Source organism: Toxorhynchites rutilus, chromosome 3 (genome assembly GCF_029784135.1).
Source record: "Toxorhynchites rutilus septentrionalis strain SRP chromosome 3, ASM2978413v1, whole genome shotgun sequence".
Lineage (NCBI taxonomy): Eukaryota > Metazoa > Arthropoda > Insecta > Diptera > Culicidae > Toxorhynchites > Toxorhynchites rutilus.
Genome location: NC_073746.1, coordinates 189,687,650 through 189,713,875, shown reverse-complemented (window position 1 = coordinate 189,713,875; position 26,226 = coordinate 189,687,650). Strand labels below are relative to the sequence as shown.

The following is a 26,226-nucleotide window of genomic DNA, read 5'->3' as shown; positions in this document are numbered from 1 at the left end:
ATTGTCGTAAAATATATTTAATCCGCATCATATGCGTATATTAAGCTGATGCAGTTTGTGTGTCTTATAAGCGTATAATTTAAATCGATTCAGTACTGTAGTAAATCGTGTCGCATGCTGAAGAAAATCATGAAACAATAAATCATATTAGATCCTAATAAAGAACATATTCCATCATATTGAAATGTCAATGAAATGCTGATGCACTCCAAAGTTTTAATCGCTGTTGAATCAAATTTCAGATAGCCGCGCGAGATAGCGGGTGGATGATAATCCAGACGACCTGAGTTCGAACCCACATCGGAGCAGTTTTCACCAAACATCAATCTGTGCCATTTTAAACATTCATATTCCACTCCCAACACAAATCAATCAAACAATTATTATTTCTACAAACATAAATACTCATATATAAAAATGGCGATTCGTGAGGCTATAATAAACATTTTACGAAAATATTTTGCGCCACTTGTTTTTTTTTCTATGTCTGTAATAAATCGTATATGAGTATGGCAAAAGTCGTATTTGGTACTTTGACAATTCATGAATATATTAATATTAGATCGCAATTCAATTTCAACATAATCGCTATTATAGCCGGTCAAAGTTGCATATTCATCCTGTAACAGTTGCCGCAACTGTTTTCATCGTATTATATTTTTGGATTAGTTATTTACTTATTTATTATTGGTGTGCATATTTATTGAGTGTTGTTTATTTATTTCTAAATTCATTTATTCACAATATTTTTGTGTATTTAGAATTATTTATTTATTGGTTAGGATAATTAGTAATTATTCAAATATAAAAATTTAAATTCAAAAATACACACTGAAACATTTACAGTGTACCTGTACTAAGTCACAACCGAAAGTAAACTAAAAGATACTCCAGAAAGTATACTTAAGAGCTTAGATTTACCATCCCACCTCCCTGGAGCTGGGCGAAAGCTCAATCGCCAAAGTTGTTCGGCCAATGAGTGTCTGTTCGCGCAGCGCTTACTCTCGTGGTCTTGAGTTTGGGGAGGGGAATGAGAAGGTCGTATTCAAGGACGGTTAGTTGAAGCAAGATGCACACAAGGGGATGCTTTGGGGATATTGTCTTCGGCTGAGCTTGAGCTCTGAATCGCGAGATACCCTGCGGTTCATCTGACGACTACAATGTTCTTCGACCATTTTGCCTTGAACTGTCCGACGTCGCGGAAGCATTGTGCTTTTTGTTCGCGATCGTAATTTGTAAGATTTTCTTTGTATAACGTGGAGTTTTCGTGACTATAATTTGGATTGTTTCAGTGTTAGCATTGTTCCTAGATTCCATAGAACCGCGTAATTATTCAAGCATGAAGCAAAGCGACTAGAGGTACATACATTGTGTAATGTAGGGATTTATTCTAAATGTGAATTAATTATTCAGAACAGGGAAATACGTCATTGGCAAAAACCTGGTGAACCAATCACGCCAAACAAAGGCAGCGTCGTCACCATCGCGCCTTCCGAGGATCCGCTGAGCGATACCCACCGGCGGAGAATTCTACGGAAACAAGCAGAGGGAGTGGGTGAGGAAACTTGTGTCCTCACCGCACTCCCCAGGTACCCTGTTTTGTCCATGTGCACATGTGATGTCCCCATAGTTTAAGCAAAGTAAATGTATGTAAATACCATGTACCATGTAAAACCATAGTCTACCCAAATGCAGAAAGTTTTGTAGTGTTGTCTAGGAGTAAAAGTCACTATAATACATGTGATCCTGTGAACATTCAATTTATTTTTATTAAGGTTTCACGTTATCCGTATTTCGTAGTTGATGTCTGGAGTTGTTTGTGGTCCGCCTTTGTTTCCCAGATGGCCGTGCCAGTCTGGTAATTTGTTAGAGTAACGTTGCCTGTGATGAGAAAACCCTGTAGTGGTTTTCCGTCGTATTCGGAGTGATTCTGGGTTGTTGGTGATTTTCTTGAAGCTTCCTGCAGGTGTCTTCTGTTAGCCTTCGTTGACTGGAATTCGTACAGCTCAATCGTCCCCCGATCCTTATAAAAGGACACAAATTAGGCCTGCGTGTCAGGGTTCTAGCTGGGCAACGAACGCGGTGATTGGTCCTCGAAAGAGGTGGCGCTTAAGCCAATCGCTTAAGAGAGGTCGGGTGGGAAAGCTAACTTCTTAGCCTTCTTCGAGCTGGCCGTAGGTTCCGGGTTGTCTTTTGAAACCCGGTCCGCTACAATCCAAACAAATTCGGTAAGCATTTGCCATGTATGTATATGGTCTCCACTTTTGCATGCATATGCCAGTTAGGCGCATTATATGCCAACCAAATTTTAGGGCATATGTTGTTATATATACGCTTGTTATGCGATTTAATGTTTGCTGGAATGTGAGCGGATGACACTAAGACAAAAGTTTTATTTTTTTGGGCCAGTTTTATGAAACAAATATTCTTAGTTTACATACACTATCACACTGAAATGTCTTCACATACTGCATAATATCTTCAGAATGTCTTCGCAAAATCAAATATCCTCGAAGTAAGTTAAATATCTTCAAAATGAAAACATGTCTTCAAACCTGGCATCTCGGGCTGTAGCACTTTCGGAAGAAGTGCATCCAGGAACGCCATATAAACAGATTTTTCTGTACAGTACAACTTGTATTTCAAAGGTTCCGTTTTGATTCCATTGTAGAGTTATAAAAAGTTGCGCATATATTCAATTTGATGCTATATATTTGCAAAAATTAAATACTTTTGTTTTCATATTTCGCTCATGTTAAGAAAAATCTCATGTAAAGTTATATTTTTTTCAAAAACAGTTTTCATAAATTTCTCCTCATATGATTTCTTTCAGTAGTTAAAGAAACGGCATCACTGCCAGCGTATGATGACGGTTGAAAACTTAACGAGTTCATCACGTTTGAGTTGCCTCAATGTGCAGAGATGAGTTGCAGTTGCGATTGATATTGCCAACATAGATCGGGTTGCGGTTGCCCAATGTGCAGAAGGCCTTACATAGAGGATGTTTACAAAAATGTCCAATTAGTGGTTCACATATCCAATTATTCGTGTCGCACTACAGGTCTGTCCAATTAGAGACAAATCACTGTATGCACTATTATTATTTTTTTTCAATATGATGTGCAAGACATTTTACCAAGGAGCTGGAATTGACAGGTGGTTCGTTTTCGACAGTATGATAAGGCATGAAAAATGACAGCGACTATTTTTGTTTATAAACAAACCAGGTCCAATTTTTATGCTACATAGCGTTTTCTGCACACCAACAATTACCTACACTGGGCCGGTTTCAATCGAACTAGCTGTTGTGTCTAGTGATCCCCGATTTTTGAAATTAATCGTTCATCCACTAATCGAATACTTTTAAGCAGTTTCTTATTCGATACGATTAATCGATCCAAATAATCGATTAATCGATTAATCGTCACACTGAGAGAAATAATTAGTTAGACTAATATTTCTCATTTGTTAGAAAGCCATCTGGAATCAAAAAAGTGTTCATTACGCCTGAAAATCAATTATTATCTTTTACGCTCCCCTAAACTCGTAAACGAAGCTCATCTCGCATCGACGGCATTGAACTTCTTTTAGTAGTTTAGGAGAGCGTCAAAGATAATTATTGATTTTCAGGATAAAACTGCAGCGGCTGTACGGTTTTTTTGCTCTGGGTTTGAATCGATTAATCGATGTAAATTATTCGTTCGCTTCGATTATTGGTTGTGCAGTATTCGTTCGATTAATAATCGATTTCTGTAGGAAGTATTCGATTAATCGAACGATTATCGGGGATCACTAGTTGTGTCTCACAACCCGTACGATCAGGTGAGCCTCCAGCTGAAGCATCAGTCGCCGGGAAACGACATGCCTGGATATCCAAAGCGTACCGCCACGCTCACTCAATCGTAATGGGTCGTCATGATGTGATCAAAGCGAATGGAACTGAGAGCAATACGGTACAAGCCCGCCGCTAGTGTCTATTTCATATACCCACTAGCACAGCTCCCACAATCGCTGAATTGCCAATTCCAGCAGGAACGGCAACAACCCTCACGTCCCGTAAAACAGCAATGAAGACAATAACTAGCAGCAGTCACCGAAACACAACAATGATGCCAACAGCGTAAACAAGCAAACACATAGCGGTATGCACTCCTCATTTCATGTCATTTGTTATCCTATTTCTCGGAAAACTTTAGCCGTTCATTTGGTTGCTGTAGATTCGAACAAGGCGCCTAGAAGTATATACTAAGGTGGGCCAACTTGCTAAAACCACTCTTCAGCCATCTTGGAAGTCTACTGTGTTTTGTTTGTAAACAAAACACAATACGCTATTGCCGAAGCTCGCTCGTGATCAGTCTGTCTCTTTCACGCTACAAGCAAATAATTCCCCTTCTACTTTCTTCCGTACTGTTTTCATATACCGCTCCCCTAACCAACTTAGTGACGAAACGGCCTCACCTAGTACCATAGACCCGTCTTGAGGCCCATTTATACGTTGCTAGTAGCTGACTTGAGAATTAGTAGCTACTGACCCGGTGAACTCGCTTGACAATTGGTTGACTCGCCTTGTCCGTTCACACAGTGTGAGATGCTGACGCGAAACTAGATACTGCAGCATTGGCTTACCAGGGATGCCAGATGATTTTTGAAATGTCCATCAAATAGTCAGAAACAGCAATCAGGTCCGAATTTGACAGATGATTGATCTGAATTCGACTTCTCTATAGGCAGTATTCGTCTCAGGTTTTCAGATGAATATATTTTATTTAGTTGCACAATTTTATAATAAAAATACTTTGTGCTGAATTTCTTCGAACTGAAGGTACTATCCGAAAAAGCAGAAAGGCGAAATGATTTGGGCCAGGAATTGAATGCAAGGAAAAGGAGCAATAAAAAAAATATGGAAGGAACTCTTTGATGATGATCCTCTGGAGTACAGAGCAGTGTTGAGAAAAACACCTGAATTAGAGGAAACACTGTTGGATTCCATTGGTCCAAAAATACAACGCCAAGATACACTCATGAGGGATGCTATACCTGCAAGAGTGAAATTAAAAAACGACATTGATGTGCCTTGCTTCTGGAATATCGTTCAGATTGTTGTCGATATTTTTTAGAATCTCGAAAGCATTCATAGCTAAGATAATTCCGGAAGTATGTGATGCTATAAATGACAACCTAAAAGATTTTTTTTAAATTTTATTTAGTTTGCCTTGCCAGCAGCTTCGTGTACCAATTTTTGAAATAAAAATGATGGTAGATTTGCAGGTGGAATAAATACGCGTCAAAATTGAAATAATGAATGAAAATGTACTTTTTAAAATCGGATGTGTATTATGTTTTTAGAACAATACTTTCTTTGCAAGTTGTGAGTAAATTTTGAATTAAAATTATGCCTGATAATGATTCTATATTAGAGATTCTCAAGAAAGCTATCTCAAAAAGAAAGCGTGCCCAGCCAGCGTGCATATCAAAATAACAACGATTTCGTTTAGAAACTATGAGGGTTTTATTTGTTTTTCCAATAATTTTCAAGTCTATAAATATCTTCGCATATTTTCAAATACCTTAAAAATAGAGACATGTCTTTACATTTGGCATCCCTGATTCGGAGGCTAAATTCTGTTTTTGACGTTTTGAGAGTTGCGAGTGCGAGTGAATTCAAAAAACTTTGAAGTAGCTCGCACGCCGGATTACACATGACACTAACTGGCATGATGTGTTCACACGGTGTGAGTAGCTGCACTGCAGTAACTGACTAGACCTACTCGTATGCTTACTCGCACCGTCTGAACCCGGCTTTGGATTCGAACACAAGTAATGGCTGAACAGCAATTCTGACATAACGTTCCACCTTATTATACCGCCTTGCATTTTACCGTGTCGTGTGAAGCTGTGTGAAGTTTTTTGAAAAATTAATTTGGCATCCTTGATAAAACGTCAACGAGCTGATTCGTAATTTTAGTATTTCATTTCAGGCCGAGACATTTCTCTTTATTCTGAGCGCCCAACTGCATAACTGCATTTAATTTTTGAATATATCATTGTTAGTTGTGTTTATAGTATTAACGTGAATTAAGATGAGTACAATCACAAAAGTAATGCGAACGCTTCCGATGGCCCGAATTTCTTCAGGTTCGATTGGTGCTAGAAACATCGGGAATTGTTACTACACAAGCCATGCATGGAACACGAGGCGGCAAGAACATGACAAAAAAAGATTTCATGAGTTAATAAAACCAAAATTCAACAATTCGTTCGGATGTTACAGTGTAAGAAGCATCCATACCAAAGGTAAATATTGTGTATAATTGTATTGTTTAAACTGCTAGAGTAATCTAATGGATGTTGCATAATCGAAACATGGTGACCGGAATAAATCGCCACAGTAAACAACTGCAACAGAAACAACCGCTTAGAAAAAGTGTAGTAGGCTAGAAATATTTGGCGCGGGAAAAACATCATGTGCCTCACATTTCTATTATAAATTTATTCTCTTGTTCTCGTTTTTCGAAATTTATTCTGAGGACAATGTAATGGGGACGAAGTCCCCATTTGGCGAGGATAAGGAATCGAGGCGGCCCATGCCGCCAAGATGACGCAATCCGAGTCCACCGCCGACCCGCCGTCGGAAGCGGCGGTGTCTCGCACGCAAACCTGGGATCCACTGATTGCCCGGTTAGTTTGAAACATAGGATACGATCCTTTAGCAATGTCCGACCGAGCTCTAGCGAGCGTCGGACGGTATACGTCTGCCCGGGGCGTTACGTTTGCCTGGGGCGATACGTTTGCCCGGTTAATTCTTGTTTTGAAATACAATACCGCGCCACAATATTTATAGCCTACTACACATTTTATAAGCGGTGGTTTCTGTTGCAGTCGTTTTCTGTGGCGATTTATTCCGGGAACCTCGAAACATGTACAACGATTTCTAGATTGACATTAATAGCGCGTGTTACAACAGATTTCGTCATAATGGCTCAAAGAATCCGAATAACAGTAAGGGATAAACTCTGTTAAAATTAACTTCAATTGTTGAGAAGTATCAGTTTTCTTTTATTCTACCAAACAATGTTTAAAAAACAAAAAAAAAATCCAATTCAGACGTTGCAAAATCGATGTACAGTTCGAGTTTTTCTTAAAAAGAAAATTGAAATTAGTTCCTAAATGTTTCTTTTTCTAAAATATATATTTTTATCAAGGCTAATATGGCGTTAGCCTGACGGGGCCAGGAGTTCAATATTTTGACAGTTTTTGTTATTATCTATGTTAGTAATATGTAACCGATTACTCGAGGTTAGTATTACAAGTGTTCTCGTAATTGGGATGTTGCAGTCTTCAATGCTCCGTACGTGTGCCCGACACGGGATACTTCCTATTGGGATGCAGCTGACCATCAATCAGCAACGCCCCCCTAGTCTGTACCCCATATCTAGCGTGGTGCGTCTTCTCGACTCGAGGAATCCATGATAGAATGGTCACTAGCCGGCGCAATCATCAGCTCGTGTAGAGTTGTCATGAGCGGTACAACTTTTGGCTCTTGTTGAATGATCAGTGGACTGCACAACCTTCGGCCCGTGTATCTGTAAAGAGGGTGTGTATGTATTGCCGCGACTAGTTCATAAATGTTAACAGATAACAAAAATCACCCTTTTGGCGTACTTCCAGTACTTCCTGCAAGCAACGAGGTGATATTTCTGGTCACTGTACACGGAAGTGCCTCCCAGGTCTTCGTAATCGTCGTTTCGAGTTCCGCTTTGTTCCCTGGATTTTTATTCTTCAGATGATTCTTGATTTCCCATACTCAGTAGTGCTAAAGTCCGGTGATTTTGGAGGTGTTTTGAGTTGATTGGGAAATTATAGATTCAGTTTGCTTCGGGTCGGAATTCTGTTGAAAGTAGTAATCACGAGGTAGAGCCAATTTCTACACGGGACACTGAAGGTTACGTTTAAGGATGTTCAATGAATCCATCTTTTCCATCGCCGAATCGATAAACTCCATGGTTCCAGTTCCAGAGGCCGCCATCGTACCATACATCATCTGATTGCCGAAGCCGTGTTTTACTGTGGGAACCAAATGCTGAATCTGAAGCACCAATCCTGGTTTCCTCTCAGATTGTTCCTGTATGCTGCTCTCCGGATAGTATCTGTGCTGACAGGTCTTCCAATGATGCCGATTACTTCGGTAGTCAATTTAGGAATGTTTGTTTTAGAGTTCTTTCGAAATGTTCGCACAATTACTCGTTCATCGTCAGAAGACAGGATACGTTTGTGTCTTCTACTCGGGAGATTTTTTCCGACTATATCTGCTATTTCCTGCAATATCTTTCCACGACAATTCATATTTATTATCATTGTATGTGTCCAAAATATATATTTTTTATTAAGGCTCATATGGCGTCAACCTGACGGGGCCGGGAGTTCAATATTTCGACAATGTTTGCCTTATAACTATGTTAGTAATATGTAACCGATTACTCGCGGTTGGCTCGAGGTTAGTATTACAAGTGTTCTCGTAATTGTGATGTTGCTGTCTCCAATGCTCTGTACGTGTGCCCGACACGGGATACTTCCTATTGGGATGCAGCTGACCATTAATCAGCAACGCCCCCCTAGTCTGTACCCCATATCTAGCGTGGTGCGTCTTCTCGACTCGAGGAATCCATGATAGAATGGTCACTAGCCGGCGCAAACATCAGCTCGTGTAGAGTTGTCATGAGCGGTACAACTTTTGGCTCTTGTTGAATGATCAGTGGACTGCACAACCTTCGGCCCGTGTATCTGTAAAGAGGGTGTGTATGTATTGCCGCGACTAGTTCATAAATGTTAACAGATAACAAAAATCACCCCTTTGGCGTCCAGTACTTCCTGCAAGCAACGAGGTGATATTTCTGGTCACTGTACACGGAAGTGCCTCCCAGGTCTTCGTAATCGTCGTTTCGAGTTCCGCTTTGTTCCCTGGATTTTTATTCTTCAGATGATTCTTGATTTCCCATACTCAGTAGTGCTGAAGTCCGGTGATTTTGGAGGTGTTTTGAGTTGATTGGGAAATTATAGATTCAGTTTGCTTCGGGTCGGAATTCTGTTGAAAGTAGTAATCACGAGGGAGAGCCAATTTCTACACGGGACACTGAAGGTTACGTTTAAGGATGTTCAATGAACCCATCTTTTCCATCGCCGAATCGATAAACTCCATGGTTCCAGTTCCAGAGGCCGCCATCGTACCATACATCATCTGATTGCCGAAGCCGTGTTTTACTGTGGGAACCAAATGCTGAATCTGAAGCACCAATCCTGGTTTCCTCTCAGATTGTTCCTGTATGCTGCTCTCCGGATAGTATCTGTGCTGACAGGTCTTCCAATGATGCCGATTACTTCGGTAGTCAATTTAGGAATGTTTGTTTTAGAGTTCTTTCGAAATGTTCGCACAATTACTCGTTCATCGTCAGAAGACAGGATACGTTTGTGTCTTCTACTCGGGAGATTTTTTCCGACTATATCTGCTATTTCCTGCAATATCTTTCCACGACAATTCATATTTATTATCATTGTATGTGTCCAAAATATATATTTTTTATTAAGGCTCATATGGCGTCAACCTGACGGGGCCGGGAGTTCTTGCTATTTTGATAAAAACTTTTTCAACATCAATAAAAAACAAAAACCAACACTGCCGTCATTTGCTTACCATTTTTTTTTTATTCTTTATTTTTGAGACTTTCAGCCTCCTGGGCTGGTTCGTCTCAGTAAAAACGGCCAAAACCATGCCGCAAAGTGCGCTTACTATCGATTTTACATGCACAAACAATTAACAATAAAACAAAAACAGATTTCGTCACGAGAATTTCTACGCATTTGAGCTTTTTTTTCCCTGGTTTGATGAGGATGTCCGCTTGCCATGGCCCCAGGCCACAGATGGGGAATCCGCGCCACTCGAAGATGCCGACTGTTCTTGTTCCCCTTATCGCGAAGGGGAAGGAACAAGGATCTTCGATTTAATCACAAGTTTTTTGTTCAAATTTTAAATTACAGATCGGCATCTTTCAAAAAACAGGAAGTGGGTTATATCTATGGTATAACCGCAAGGGTGACGTAGGACTATCGTTGATTTAGAGATCATTTGTTCGAAGTTGAATCTAAATCCATTCTGAATGAATGAATAAATGAATATTTGGGGGAACGAGAGCGTTACGTTGGAGGCACAAGGTTTTATGCATCCAATATAGGATACGAAAAACCTTGTTCTGAAGAATAATCTTCAGAAGCTAACCTGCTAACTGTACTTGATTGACAAATCACAAACCCAAATGTATTATATGGATATTTTATGGATAGAAAACATTAAAATAAACTCTTTCGCTTGAATGTAATTTTCAAATCCAAGGGGAACTGGCAGATTATTTTCCAGCAACCATTAGATATTTCCACATTTTCCTCGATACTGGAAGCCCACCAGTGGTTAATACTAACTCGATAACCACCTGTTAATAGTACTTGATTGAAAAATATTTGGTCACAGTGTTACACGGATAGAAAACATTCAAATAAACTCTTTCACATGAATGTATTTTTGAATTCCCAGAGGAACTGGCAGATTATTTTCCCGCAATGATTAGATCTTTCCGGAACTTTCTCGATGCTGAATGGCATCCAAACGGAAAGAATTCTGCGCGTGTATGTGTCGATCCTTCGCCGTCCACCTCCTCCAGCACGTTAGGCAACGATGTTGTCTTGTCGATGTCCTCACGAAAAATGAATGTGTCTCAAAAAAGGAAGGTCTTGTATTATAGAGACTTTAAACTTTTGCAGTTCATTTGTCTCTAGCCTTGGGAAAGGCCCTTTGAAAACTCTATTCTACTCCAGCGCTACCACCTCCACCCTCTTGCCTTGAGAAAGGCACTCGATCCCTCGCCGTCCAGCCCGTCCAGCAACGATGTTGTCCAGTCGGTGTCCACACAAAGAATGCCTGAAAATGAATGTGTCAGAATATCGCTTAAGTATGCTTTTTGTGTGATTGAATCGAAAGAAGGTGTGGTTTACGATGGCAATTTGGAAGGCAAACTAGAGGGGAATGAACTCTCTGAGCTCGGAACTTTCGGCGACTGAGCAATAATCGATTGCGGGTGCATACAATATTGGATACGGAAATATCCTACTGATGGGGAAGAATAATCTTCTGAAGCTATCCTGTTAATTGCGATTGATTGAAAAATCACAAAACCAAATGTATTTGGTCACAGTGTTACATGGATAGAAAATATTCAAATAAACTCTTTCACATGAATGTATTTTTAAATTCCCAGAGGAACTGGCAGATTATTTTCAGTAACGATTAGATATTTCCACATTTTCCTCGATACTGGAAGCCCACCAGTGGTTAATACTAACTCGATAACCACCTGTTAATAGTACTTGATTGAAAAATATTTGGTCACAGTGTGACATGGATAGAAAACATTCAAATAAACTCTTTCACATGAATGTATTTTTAAATTCCCAGAGGTACTGGCAGATTATTTTCCAGAAAAGATTAGATCTTTCCGGAACTTTCTCAATGCTGAATGGCATCCAAACGGAAAGAATTCCGCGCGTGTATGTGTGTGTAGCGATGTCTTCCCGGGGAACCGTTTGTGGCATCACTCTCCTGATGGATTCCCTTCTGGCCTAAGGTGCACAAACAGGCTCTTGGTGACACCGTTCATCCGCGCTTTCATGATAAATGAAGAGCTTCACCACAACAGCGACAACATGCTCCAATCGCTGTTCAATTAGAACTGAGTGGATTTCCGAGCGGCGCTCGCTTATATACCGATTGGTGATTTCAATAGCCTGTTTTGAAAGCAATTTTAAGACTATTGAAACAAGTTTTTGGATCAAAAAGTAACAAGTATAGAACGCGTAGAAATTTTATCTTTCGAATGAAGTGTTTATCATACCATTTCGTTCAGTTGTTTAGGAGCTATTAACGCTCAAAATCTCGGTCTCCGGCGTAACGCTTTCGTTTTCGAAACATTGATTTTACACCCCGGTATAGAAATGAAAGACGTAGTCCTACGTCAAAACAGAGCAGTGCAGTAGTTATGAAGGGTCGTCGCCAAGCACATCTCGAATGCTCCCGCTGATCCCGTGTGAGTTCCGGAGGTTCTCATACTTTGGGCAAATACAGAGGATGTGTTCGACTGAATTGCGAACCTCGCACAAGTCACAAAGGGGATGAAAGGTTCCTCTGTTGAAGTTGTGTGACATGTTGTAGTGGCCGGTTCTTAACCTGGATAAGATTCGTTGTTCTCTCATCGTGTTGACGTCTTCGAATCTGGTGATGGATCCTTTGATTCTCCGGAGGAACAGCGTATCTTCAACGGACTATTTTTCCGCCCAAAAAGTTTTGAACGTGTTGGCGATCCATAGTCTGATGTCGTCTAGCGGTGCTTTGCGCGTCAAAAGTTGTCCATGATGACCGATTCCAGCAAAACGGTCGGCCGCTTCATTGCCGGCTATGCCACTATGTCCGGGGACCCACATGAGGACTGTATCCGGCAGCAGATACCTCCTGATAGCTTGTATCCATGGGTGCCTAGTTATAGCCGCGCCAACGGCATCGATGACGCTAGCCGAGTCGGTAACTATCAGGATCGATTTGCTTGACGGTATAGTCGGTATAGGGTACTTCAAATATTCCGGCAGCTTCGGCCGAGAAAACCTGGCAAATGTCGACGAGCTTCTTGCTGGAAATAAGAGAGTTATTATGACCGCTTACCCCGAAACCAACTCCTTGCATCCCTTTGGAACCGTCCGTGTAGCGAATTTCATAATTGTGATATTTTCTTGAAACAAGTTCGACAAAGGTTTGCTTCAGACCCACAGAGCTCGCCCCAGCTCGAAAGTTGTTCCTGATTGTATCATCCACTTGGACCACCGGCAAACTCCAATCGTTAGTCCCAAACCAAAGCTGTTTAGCTATCGATGGGAGGTTTGAGTGTGTCACCTGCTGCAAGATTTCGTTCGTTAAGACAGTCAGGTGTGTCTCCTTACCTCCGCTGGTTTTAGCGAGAAAGCTCGCAGTTCTGGAAGCTATCGCCGCGTCCACAAAAATGTCAAACGGAGGTTCTCCTATTTCGGCGCATACCGAGGCTGCTGGTGTTGATGGTAGCAGACCAGAGATAATCCGTAGTGCATTGTTGTAAATCGGTGATAGAGTTTTTAGGAGTTTATCTCTGGCCAGGCATGTCACTTCGAGACCGTAGGTGAGGCGGCTATTGATGATGGCTTTGGCCCGTAAACGGATCGTTCGGTTGTTACTCCGGTGAGGTTTGGAGATGGTTTTTAAGAGGTTTAACCGGGTGGCACAGCTTTTCTTCACCTCGTCGAAATGGTGCTGGAAGTTCAGGTTGCAATCGACCACCACTCCCAGGATTCTCAACGTTCTACGGCGGGGAATGCGGTCGTTGTAGATTTTGACTCCCGAATTGCAACCTTGGTGTTTGTGACTACATACCACCATGTGACCACGCTTTTGCGCCGAAAGTCGAAAACCTCCTTCGACAGCCCATTTACCGATAGCATTGGTAGCTGCCTGGATCTTGATGCGTGGTGCCCTGTGCGTGTTCCCCACCACTACCAAAAGGATGTCGTCCGCATACGTGAGTACGCATACTCCCTTCGGTATAACCCGGAACAGACTGTTCATCGCTATGAGGAAGAGAGTGACGGCTAAGACGGAACCTTGAGGTACACCAGTTTCTTCATGAAGGCGCCTGGAGCTGGTGTTCCCGACTTTTACCTCAAAGGTCCGGTTTGTCGCGAAGTTTTGAAAAAAGTGCAGCAGGTTGCCGTCTACCCCTCAGTCAGCCAGTGTTTTAAGAACTAATGGAATCCAGGTTCGGTTGTACGCCTTCTCTAGATCCAGGGCTACCATCTCCAGATGCTGTCGATTTTTTCTGGCCTCAGCTACCACCTTTCCAAGGGATGCGAAATACGTGTTTGTGCCCATCCCCGGTCGAAAGGCAAACTGTCGGCAGTCCAACTTCTTGTTTTCGGTCAGGTAGGTGACGAGCCGTCGGTTCGCCATCCTCTCTAGGGTCTTGGACGTACAGGAGGTCAAGGATATTGGCCGGTATCCTTTCACGGAGCAGCTGTTCTGGCCGACTTTGGGGATGGGGATCACAATACTATGTCTCCATTCCACTGGGAAGTCGTGCTTCAACCAGAGATCATTAAAAATGTCGAGGAGAGTGGTTTGACCTAACGGGGACAGCTTTGCTTACCAACATATCATCTGTGAGAATTGAAATCGTTGAAATCACGGGGATAGTATGCTTTATTTCTAACTGCATGAGCGATTTTCATATTCCGGTTTCACATGGAGGTTTTCACATTCAGCATGGAGTTTAAAGTTAGCCACTATTCGACTATGGGCCTGATTCTCGAATACACTTCACGATGGAAACGGAATGAAACGTATTCGCGATGACAACGGTACGGTGTCGACATCTGGATACGAGATTAGTTTCCCACTAAACTTATCATTATAATATCAAATTATCTTCAGATGACATTTTTGTATGAGATTATCATATCACATGAAGAAAACAAAGGGCCTGATTCTCGAATACACTTCACGGTGGAAACGAAATAAACGGTACGCCATTGAACTATGTTTTACGAGTTAGTGAAGTGTCGAAGATAATGATGAGTTTTCAGGCAGAATGAGCACTTTTCAAATAAAAAATCATTAACGAAAATTAACCTCTTCGTATCAAACTGGTATTCAATGTGAGTGGAAAACTTTGTTTTCTTCGTGTGATATAATAATCTCATACAAAAATTTAATCTGAAGATAATTTGAATTTATTATGATAAATTTAGTGGGAAACTAATCACGCATCCAGACGTCGACACCGCACTGTTGTCATCGCGAATGCGTTTCATACCGTTTCCACCGTGAAGTGTATTCGAGAATCAGGGCCTATATAACCGGACCGAGTTGTAAACCACAGTAATTGATAGAACCAAAATGTCAGTGAACCGCAGCAATATTGGGTACACGGCAATATGAGGGATTTGACGTTTTAGTCATACCCCTGGATTCGACACTCGATGACATTCGATACACCGCTACACGATTCGTCCGAATCTATCTTTGACAGATTGGTTTGTTTGGCAAGTTTTATATGAAGAAACTATGAAATTGGTTCATAAAATTCAAAATATTCGGCAAAATGTTGCAATTTAATAATGTTGATTTCAAGCATTTTTAATTTACAGCCCGATATCAGTACAATTGCAACGGCAATTTCTATACTAGCATCGTCAACCAGTTTCCTAACGTTTTTGATGGTAAATAAAAACAATAAACATTCGATCCAAATACTCGCCGATTGTTTGGACCGATTGCATTGAACATTCACTTCACCGTGTAGCAGCACATTCGTCACAACATTTGTCGATTCATCGAGTCAAATGTTTGAGTCCAACATTCGAGTGAAACGTTGGACGAATTGTGTAGCGCCGGCATTACAATGTTAATTTGTTCGGAGAAACTCGAGGTGTACACTCAATTTTGCGATGCCTAGAATAAAGGTTGTTTTCAATTTTTAGGAATGAAGAAATAGTAGAAAATTTTTCGCGGAATTCTATTGCACGTACAGCTAGTTAAATGTGTGAGTAATTAATATGCATCAAAAGAATCAATGTATTCAAAATATTTTATACCAAATAAATGGAAGGTATCGCCAAGTAGCATTTGTACACTCAATTTTGCGATAGACTATTTGTTAGGTTAGTTTGCTCCAAGTCAATAGAGAAAACACGAAATGGTTGTGGTTGACTTTTTGCTATAAATATTTTATTATTATTTTATGTTGGATTTCATACTGTGTAACTCACAATTTTGGTGAAGCTATCGCGAATAAAAGATCATATCAAGACGATCGGTTAGCTTTAGCTTTTATCCTCTTTACAATTGATTATGTGTATATTTTATATAGTTTTTAAGTTCAATGTCCAATTCATTTTGACTTGCGTAGCTCAATTAATTTTAAATTTGATGTTTTAACTTGTAAATATAGAAAACTATATATATAATGGGAAACCTCATACAATTGTCTTCGATCAATCGTTTTTTTTATCCTTTTATAGTGTAAGTAGTAGTATACTCCTTTTCAAGTCATTTCTGTTTTGTATCTTCACTTTGACGTTTTGTTTTCGAATTTGATTTGGTTTTGACGGCCTGTCGAATAGCGCGCTGTTCAATTGTATCATCGATAGATAGAGCGGCTGTAGTGTTACCGGTATGGTTTTTTTTGCCGTCACAATCTAAAAGAATTGAATTGGAATGTGCTGACGTAGGACTACGTCTTTCATTTCTGTACCGGGGTGTAAGTTCAAAGTTTTGAAAACAAGAAAGTTTATACGGCGATGTGAGAAGAGTACGGTCTTCTCAGACGCCTATGCATTATGGTCTTCTTTTCCAATTCCATTTCTCTTCTGCAGTTGAACCGAACGGATGGGTATAAAATATGACGCTTCCTTTGCTTTCGTTCATTTCTACCTCTACTCTCGTACCGCGAGGACTCGTGTCATTGGGACCAAGCTCGTAAATCTACCGGTGGTAAAGCACCACGAAAGCAGCTCGGAAAAGCGCACCAGCCGCAGAAGGTGTGAAGAAGCCACATTTCTACAGACCGGGAACCGTCGCTTTACGTAAAATTCGTCGCTATCAGTAGTCGACCGAATTGCTGATCCGTAAGCTACCTCTGCAGCGCTTGGTTAGTGGAATTGCCCAGGACTTCAAACCCGACTTGCGCTTCAAAGTTTCGCGGTTGTGGCACTGCAGGAGGCCTATTCAAAGATACCAATTTGTGTGCTATTCAAGCAAATCGCGTCACAACATGCCCAAGGACATCCAGTTGGCCCGTCGTGTCCGAGGAGAGCGTGCTATCACCTTAGCATATAATCAACGGCCCTTTTCAGGGCACCACATTTGATGGATTAGAGATCAGAAAAGTTTCTGCAGACCGAACTAAAAGGAGCATTTAGCGAAAATCGTGGTGTCGATAATTCCGATACCGATGTGTGTCATTGACTATGGCTTTTTTTTATCCAAAATATATATTTTTATTAAGGCTCGTATGGCGTCAACCTGACGGGGCCGGGAGTTCAATATTTCGACAATGTTTGCCTTATAACTATGTTAGTAATATGTAACCGATTACTCGCGGTTGGCTCGAGGTTAGTATTACAAGTGTTTTCGTAATTGTGATGTTGCTGTCTCCAATGCTCTGTACCTGTGCCCGACACGGGATACTTCCTATTGGGATGGGCTTTGATAATGAAGAATATGAAATATATGGAATGATGTATTGGATATTTCGCCATATCGAAGAAATCACTTTTATGAAAGCTGCGTTATAAAATTATTTGTGTGCGAAAGCCGCAACCATTTGTCGTTTCTAGTTGTTGCGAAAGGGCTTTATTTTTGCTGAGTAATTCCAAGGAGGAATCCATTCCTCCTTTAAGCATTCATAATTTTGCTTCGGATCAACGGAACGGTATGATAATCATTTCATACAAAAGATAAAATGTCCAAGAGTTATATGATTGCTATTTATTGACTCTAAAAATTGTTTCAATAGCTTAAAAATAGCATTGAAAACAGGTTATTGAAATCATCCGTATCCGAAGTGTTTGCCAAATGATCCACTCATATCAAATATGATCTTTCAGGAAACATTTCCCCCAGCGGTATTCCATTATTGTTATGTGCTGCAAATCACGACACAAAAGAGAACGAGACAACTCTGCATCGGCTCGCACTTCATTGCACACCAGCATGCAAGCAAAGCTATCATATACGCTTTCAGTGCAGAAAGGTTATTTTCTTCGCTGCCTCTAACATATGCATACCGACCTCTCCATGCATCATGAAACAGCAGGATCATACGGACAACGCAAAGCGAAAGATTCATATTCAGCTAATGTAGCAGATCCTGATTTTTAAGTCTCAGAGAGTGCAAACTATATGATTATTTAGCTCGATAGAGGCTAAGGGAAGGGTAGTCAGATTATATTTTCCATTTTTAACGCCGCTGTCCCTTGAAATGTGTATATTCATATAGACCGCATAGTTTTACTAGCAACACCGCTCCAGTGAGAAGCAAAAACTCTCGCGTTTTATCTCTTTTCCCATTCGCTGCTCTCCGCAAATGGTGACGTAATGATGACGTAATTTTTCTTGTATCATTTATTGCTTTACACTTGTCTGTGCAGTGGGTTTCGCTATAATAAAATGAGACGATATATGCGGTTCAAACTTGTATGCAGGCTTCGAAAATAGTGTGCCATGTTTGATACAACTCGAATATGCAAACAACAGTCTTCGTTCCTCTCTTAGTTTAATCACTAAATGTTACAAAAGTGATTGCTGACATTCATACAAGTATCTGAATGATCCTCTCATATTTGGTTATATGTTCGTGAGAGTTTACTTGCATGACACATTGTGTATCATTTGATTTTGATCGAAATCCAAACACTGCGTATCCGTATTGGAATGTGAGATAGGGAAGCTCACACTTACACGTCTATGCATTATGCTTTTCTCTCGTAATTCATTTCGTTTCTGCAGGCCGAACTGAAAAAAATTCAGTCGAGTCAACTCTCTTTGACAGTAATGTATTTGGATCCGGACGCTTTTTAATCCGGACACTTTGCATTACATTCAATATCATACCACAGCCATAATTTTTTTTTCGCATTTTGGAGAAATGCGATTGATAGTTACTAATATAGTTAATGATAGTTACTTGATAGTAAAAACAACAGCAAGACGCCCGAATTGCTGATCCGCAAACTACCTTTCCAGCGTTTGGTTTGTGAAACTTCCCAGGACTTCAAAACCGACTTGCCTTCCAAAGTTTTCCGCCGTAATGGCACTGCAGGAGGCAAGCGACGCATATTTAGTCGGCCTGTTCGAAGATACCAATTTGTGTGCTAAGCCACGCAAAACGCGTCACATCATGCCCAAGGACATCCAGCTGGCCCATCGTATCCGAGGAGAGCGTGCTTAAACAGCCGCGCTTTCACTTTCTTCATTATTATCTTAGTACACTCTGTCCAACTTCTATAAGACCAGGTGATCTTGCTGTGCTTCAACTTATATTCTAGTTTATTGGTTTATTGGTGACTACCATACACTGCATGATTTTCATATGTGTGTGTGCAAGTGCTGAGCGTAAACGAATGTTTTGGATTTTTCGAGTGTCAAGTTTCTATAAAACCAGTTACATTTTTCCGTTTTTTTTAGTTGTTTTGATCAATAAATCTGGAAAATGCCGAAGGGAAAAGTGCTCACGTAGAGAAAAGAAAGACAAATCGATGCATTTCACCAAGAAGACGTTAGTATCGGAGAATTTTCTCGTCGGATTGGACGATCCCATCGGGTAGTGCTCAATTATTTGACGAATCCTCAAGGATACGGTAAGAAGAAGAGAGCTCCACGTAAATCGAAGTCTTGACCGGAATAAGCGGGAAATAGCTAGAACAGCTTCGAATACCTCAAAATCGCTTATGCAAATAAAGCAATATTTAAATTTAAATGTTACTCGGGTGACAATTCGTCAAGTTTTGTCTGCTCGTCTTACACCATCTCACATCGGAAGACGTCTGTGTTTTGCCAAAGCTCATATGAACCGACAGTGGGGCATGGCATGTTATGAAAAAGAATGTTTCCAAAATAACCCTTTTTGCTATTTACCATAACGGAAAGTTCTTCAATGTATAAGATATCTTCAGTGACGAAAAAAAGTTGAATTAGGATGGTTCTGACGGTTTCAACGGGTACTGGCGAGATATACGGAAGAAGGAACAGTATTTTTCAACCAGGAATTCTGGTGGCGGCACGTGCAAGGTTTATCCGGATCTGTGCAATCGGATAGCTCAATATAGCTCTCACATCATCCAAGGATTACATACATGTTCTGGATTCTGCTACCGTTTTTGCGTGGATATCGTCACAAAAAATTCACATTCCAGCTAAACAATACTACTTTTCATATCAGTAAGAAAACTAGGCAATGAATTAAGGACCAAAAACTTTTTTTTTTTTTGGATTGGTCGGCTCGCTCTCCAGATTTGAATCCTGCTGAAAATCTCAGGGGGATCCTTGTACACAGAATCTACACTGAGTGAAAACGGTAAACCCCGATTGAACAGTTCAAGGTAGCAATATCGGAAACATGGAAAAATATCGAGAAATTCGCTCAGTAACATTTGGTAAACAGTATTCCAACCAGGGATGCCAGGTTTGAAGACATTTGACCTACTGTGAAGACATTTGATTTGTGAAGACATTTCAGTATGATAGAGTATTTGGTTTATTGAGTGATATTATTTCCATGAAATTCTAACTATTGGCCGAAAATATCGTCAAAAGAAGTAGGGCTTTTGTCTTTTGTTCGCTTTTTTATCATTGTCAATTTTGTTCTTAGTAATCAACGGAGACTTTTGTCTCGGGGTTATTAACTTGCTTTTTTCAAACTTTTTCAAGCAGAAAATCCACATGCATATAGAATGAATTAAACAACAAAGCGACTTTTACTTCAAATTCTAGAGAACTTCGAGCGGTCTGAATGCATATTACCCCTAGAAACATTTGTTCATTTGCGCTCGAGAATTCGAATGATTGTGACATTGTATTTTTTATTATTATTTTGGGCCTATACTATACAATAGATTAACCTTCTTTCAAACGACCACTTCAAAATCGAAAGTTTTTCGGTTAAATACCGTTTCAACAATTAGTTTATGGATATGGTTTTAGTTACAACCAAAACTTCAAAGCTAAAATAAACAAATTGAGTTATCACAGTTCCGTTTTTGTGGTAGAACTGGGTCTCTATTACCACAATCAACGGTTTATCAAGCCAATTATCATTTCTAAACTCAAAGTTTAGTTCGCATTTGCGCAATATATTCTATATTTACATTTATTGAAATAAACTTCAAAACCTAAAAGTAAGTTTAATAAAATGCGCTGCATAACAATACCAATTTAAAAAACATTGTATTAGCTATTAAACTTTGCTCAAAAGTAAGTTATGAATTTTAGTTTCATCCGATATGATTGTGAGGACATTTGAAGACATTTTTCCGTACCATGTGAAGACATTTGAAGACATTTTTTCGTACCATGTGAAGACATTTTAAAAAATCACCTGGCATCCCTGATTCCAATACGAATTTTAAGCGCCCCATACACGCACAATACTATTGTACGAATTTATTGACATTTTTATTGAAGATTGTCCACAAACGTACAATATTGTGGCTCCACAGTTATATTTGTGGTATGGAATTGAATCGTTTGGAGATGATATTGAAGTTTGTGCTAAATATTGCGCAAAGCTGACTACTGACGTTCAATGTTTCATCGCTTGTACTTTATGGAACCTGATACTTGATATCCCATAATGCCGGGAATGAACGATAAACCTCAATAAACTCGAGAATAAATTACCTGTTAGCGGTTTTTATGGCCATTGCGACACACACGTCCTCGAAGAACAGTCTATGAAATTTTATAGAAGAACATTTACTTCACATCCGGGACGATGTAAATGTAAACATAAACTTTGACATGAACTGACACAACTGACACATATTTCAAGCGTTGCACAATAAATATCTAAATCTTTTAATATACTACAATATACTGTACAACATTTCAATATCAGAAACACACGCTCAATATTATTTCACAACCCCCTATGTTGTGCAATAATATTGTAGGTGTATGGGCCGCTTTACAGGTTATTAGCCAAAATGGCAAGGTTGCCAATTTTTGACATGTAAATCATAATACTTATGAATTTTGAAATGGTCTTATAAAAACTGGACAGCTGAAATTATCATATTTAAGAAATTTGACGTTAAATATACTTTATTCTAAGCATTCAACAATGTATGAATGTATCTTGTTGAAATTTTAACTGTTTGTGTTGCAACGAAATAGAATCATGGTGGTCTTATAGAAGTTAGACAGAGTGTACCTTAGCATATAATCAACGGCTCTTTTCAGGGACACCAAATTTTATGGATTAGAGTTCAGAACATTTTTGTAGGCCGAACTGAAAGAAGCATTTAGCGAAAACCGTGGTGTCGATGATAATTCGATACCGATGCGTGCCATTGACTATGGATTTGATAATGACGAATACGAAATATGTGATAGTGGATATTTCACCATATCGAAGAAATCACTTTGAAGAAAGCTGCGTTATAAAATTATTTGTGTACTAATGCCGCAATCGATAGTCGATTCTGATTTGCGATGGGTATTTCCTCGGAGGACTGGATTCCTCCATTGAGCATTAATAATCTCTTCCTGGCAAAACGAAGTGGTATGGTAATCACATTATTCGAAAGATAAAAGGCAGAAGTTTTCTGCCAATCTCCTTTCAAGCTCCAACATCTCTTTCTCCCGTTTATCATTTTTCAATACCATTTCTCCTCTGCAGTCGGATCGGAACATTTAGCGAAAGTCGAGGTATCAATCACAATTTGATACCGCTGGGTGCCATTGACTATGGATTTTATAGTGAATAACATGATATGATATGGTGTAGTGTATATTATCGAAGTGGATATTATATTACATATCAATATTTCTTTACGAATGCTGCAATCGATCGTCGTTATTGGGAAGTGGAAATTGTTGGGAAGGGGGTCTTGTTTTTACTGTGTGATTACAATTGTCGGGGCTTGGGGAGTGGGTACTATTTGCGCCCTTTGAGCGTTAATAATTCTTTTCCGACTAAAGGAAGCGGTATGATAATCACTTTATTCGAAAGATGAAATGTCTAAGGTTTATATGCTTGTTACTTTTCTATTGTTAAGTCAATGTTAGTCCACCGTCATATCAAAGATATAACTCACTTCTAGTTTATTTATAGGTGAACGCGAATTGGTAGAATTCCTTACTGAAGAAATCGTCGCTGAACAGAAATCAGTAAAGAAGACACTTCCAACAGACATTGAAGGGTTCAAGATAAAATTGCATGGCGCCGACGTAGAAATGGTGAAGGAAACCAGCAAAGAAAGGCATCTAATAAATATTATTTATGAAATTCACACAAATATAATTGTATGTTATATATTTCTAGGATCGAAATTTCATTCAATGTTAACCACACCGTGGACGCAGAGGACGATGGTGAAACTGACCGCTCGGCCGATAAACCAGAATTTTCCGAGATGAGAAGTAAACCTCAATTTGAAGTCGACATTGTGAAGGGATCACAAACTCTTAGTTTCACGTGTTCCTTCCTGCAGGGCGAAGCAGAAGAAGGCGAATATAGTTAGTAACATTTATACAAAGTTTATGAATGATTAACGCAACGATTTTTTTCAGATGATGTATTCGGTATAGACGAAATAACTATATTTGAAGGCGAATGGAACGATAAAGTATATGCAGTCGCTGGAGATGTTCTCGATGGGGTAAGTTTCTTTCAAAAAAGATTGTGTAAATTGTCAACTGAAAGTTCTAACATTTCATTTAATTTTTAGTATCTATACGATTTATTGATGAACTATCTAGAAGAAAAAGGAATAAATAATGAATTTGTTCAAAAATTATCAGACTTCAGCACTTCGTATGAACATTCTATATACATAAATTTACTTGAAAAAATTTCGAAATTTGCCATAGATAAGAAGTAATGTGCAATAAAAAAAAGTATAGAATAAATCGAAATACCGAAAATATGATGTGTTCGTTTTAATTGTGATGTTTCAAGCTCATAGCGAAGAATTGCAGATTTGCTTTGAGCTCATTGTATTATTGCTGAATATAACAGATTCTAAATAGAATAAAATAGTAAAAAAATATGTAAACAAGAAAATTCATACCGTGGAAAGCTTTTAGGGCCAGTACTTGGTCGTGTAACCTTTGTTACGCATTGCTTCACGCATCCGGTTCGGCATGAATTCCACCAGCCTCTGGCACGTGGTGATCGGGATGGCGTACCAACAAGCTTGGGGCCTATCCCACAGTTGCTGCTTATTCTTCGACTTCTCTGTGTAAACCGACCTTTTCATCTCCCATAGAGTTCAGATCGGGTGACTGCTGGCCACTCCATGACGTCGATTTTGTTATCCTGGAACCACTTTTTAACGGTCTTGGTGGTGTGCTTCGGATCGTTATCCTGCATGGACTGCCATCCCAGGAACATCTCCCACTCGGCGTGTGGCAGCATAACATCCCTTAGGATTTGGGCGTAGAGATACTGATCCATGATTTTATCCACCCAGAGCCCACCCCGTACCGCACCATAATGTTCCCTCCACCATGCTTGAATGTCTTCGTGGTATACTGTGACATGTAAGCGCAGCCTATTGGGCGATGGACCTTCTTTTTTTCCGTCCGAGCCGTTCACCCTCTCACATGCATAAAATGAACCTCTCACGACATTCGATATGACTGTAGGAATAAAGTGACAAAATCCATTTCTATTAATATTTCTGGTCTCGATGAGCTTAGCTGTCATCCTTGGTGGAGATAGTTTTGCTACTGTCATGAGAAATCAAATCACACACATAGTTCCTGAACAATTATATAGCCTAGTGCAGCATCACAAGCTAACTCAAATTCATTTCCCATCACTAACTAACCCAAATTCCTCTCTCCAACTAAAAACATCCTGACCCAATCTCAATTCCACATTCTTACTTATTTCCCGTTTAATCATAGCCACTTTCCGCATACCACATTAACATCAGCATCTAACATAAATCCATAAATACATTGCGAACAAACGACTCAAAAAATCGTGGTGAATAGAATGATTTTGTTCACGTTCACGTTCATATTAAAAGTTCGGCAGTAAACGTGAAGTAAATAAACAACGATCTTCAATAAAGTTATTCGGATAAAATAAACAGTTGTTCACGATCAACTCGAAGCAACGAAGTTTTTCAACCCGCGCAGAGATCCGATTGAATGAAATGGCATCCATATCAAAATTTTCATTGGAAACTTGAAAATTTCTAAACGTATCCTTTTACAGTTCACGGTGAAATAATTTTCAGAATGCCTTGGGACATTCGAACGTGAACATGAACGGGGAAATATTTTGACGTCTATATTCACCACTGTTTTCACGTTCACGTTCACCGAAGTCGGTGAACTATGGTGAGTTCACCAACATCTCGATTCCACGGTGGAAATTTAGAATCGTTGTGAAATATTGAATTAATCCACTTTTATCAATATACATTATGTTTAAACATGTTTTTCAACTAGAAAGTATTCATTCCTATCGTTTTAAGATGTTTTCCTCTCGTTTTATATATGGACTGATGAATTATTAACAAAAAAGTGTTTGTCCGCGTTCACGTTCACGGGAACTCTAAACCTACCTTTAACTATGGTGAGTTCACCATAGTCAACATCTCGATTCCACGGTGGAAATTCAGAATCGTTGTGAAATATTGAATCAATCCACTTTTATCAATATGAATTGTGTTTAAACATGTTTTCAACTGGAAAATGTTTCTTTCTATCGTTTCAAGATGTTTCCTCGTGTTTTATATATGGACTGATGAATTATTAACAAAAAAGTGTTTGTCCTCGTTCACGTTCACGGTCGAGGACATAGTGAATGCGATGCGATGCGGGCGCGGGCTCGTTTGCGGGAAAGCTCTTTTGTTCACGCAAAAAGCAAATTAGATGCAAACCGCCCGGATCTGACACAGTGAACGCAAATGGTGGTTGCCAGACGTGGATAAATATGTTCACAATCGAATTCATCGAACTAAAATAAAGATTGAGTTGTTAATTTATTATTTTCGTTTTATTCGATGAATTATATAGCTTTATTCTAATTTACATAATGCATATAATGAAAACGTTACGTTAAGGGCTTTCCATTCACCATGTGCACAGATAAAAACGATCTTACAATTCAACTGTTTACAAAATGAAGACATGTTATCATATCTGGCATCCTTGTGCTGGGTTGTTTACATGTAGAATGAAGTGGAATGAAACATAAAAAAACGCGCGATCTAAAGTGATCAGTATGTTATAGCATGTGATGAACTCCAATTAATGGCATCGCATCGCATCGCACCGCCTTTACTATGTCCTCGGCCTTATAGAATTTCTGCTGACGACCCTCAAACTAACCCCGGCTGAACGTTAATTACGATGCGCCAGCTGTCCCGACA

At 39.7% G+C, this 26,226-nt stretch overlaps 2 protein-coding genes across 4 annotated transcripts; one reads left to right on the top strand and one right to left on the bottom strand.

Annotated features, from left to right (window-relative positions):
• Positions 1-5,918: 5,918 nt before the first annotated feature.
• LOC129776808 (complement component 1 Q subcomponent-binding protein, mitochondrial) lies at positions 5,919-23,763 on the top strand. Its single transcript, XM_055782674.1, has 5 exons — positions 5,919-6,294; positions 22,950-23,097; positions 23,160-23,353; positions 23,408-23,496; positions 23,566-23,763. Exons 1-5 carry the CDS (start codon positions 6,081-6,083, stop codon positions 23,716-23,718), a joined length of 798 nt encoding a protein of 265 aa, XP_055638649.1. The 5' UTR covers positions 5,919-6,080; the 3' UTR covers positions 23,719-23,763.
• LOC129776807 (uncharacterized) lies at positions 7,115-21,005 on the bottom strand. 3 transcript variants are annotated; one of them, XM_055782672.1, is made up of 2 exons: positions 7,650-21,005; positions 7,115-7,583 (listed from the first exon to the last, which is right to left on the bottom strand). In XM_055782672.1, the coding sequence occupies exon 1, from the start codon at positions 13,685-13,687 to the stop codon at positions 12,608-12,610; it is 1,080 nt and encodes a 359-aa protein (XP_055638647.1). In that variant the 5' UTR covers positions 13,688-21,005; the 3' UTR covers positions 7,115-7,583; positions 7,650-12,607. The 3 variants fall into 3 exon arrangements, with proteins under 3 accessions (XP_055638647.1, XP_055638646.1, XP_055638645.1); XM_055782671.1 differs by having other exon boundaries at positions 7,115-7,888; positions 7,948-21,005; XM_055782670.1 differs by having other exon boundaries at positions 7,115-8,781; positions 8,848-21,005.
• Positions 23,764-26,226: the final 2,463 nt, after the last annotated feature.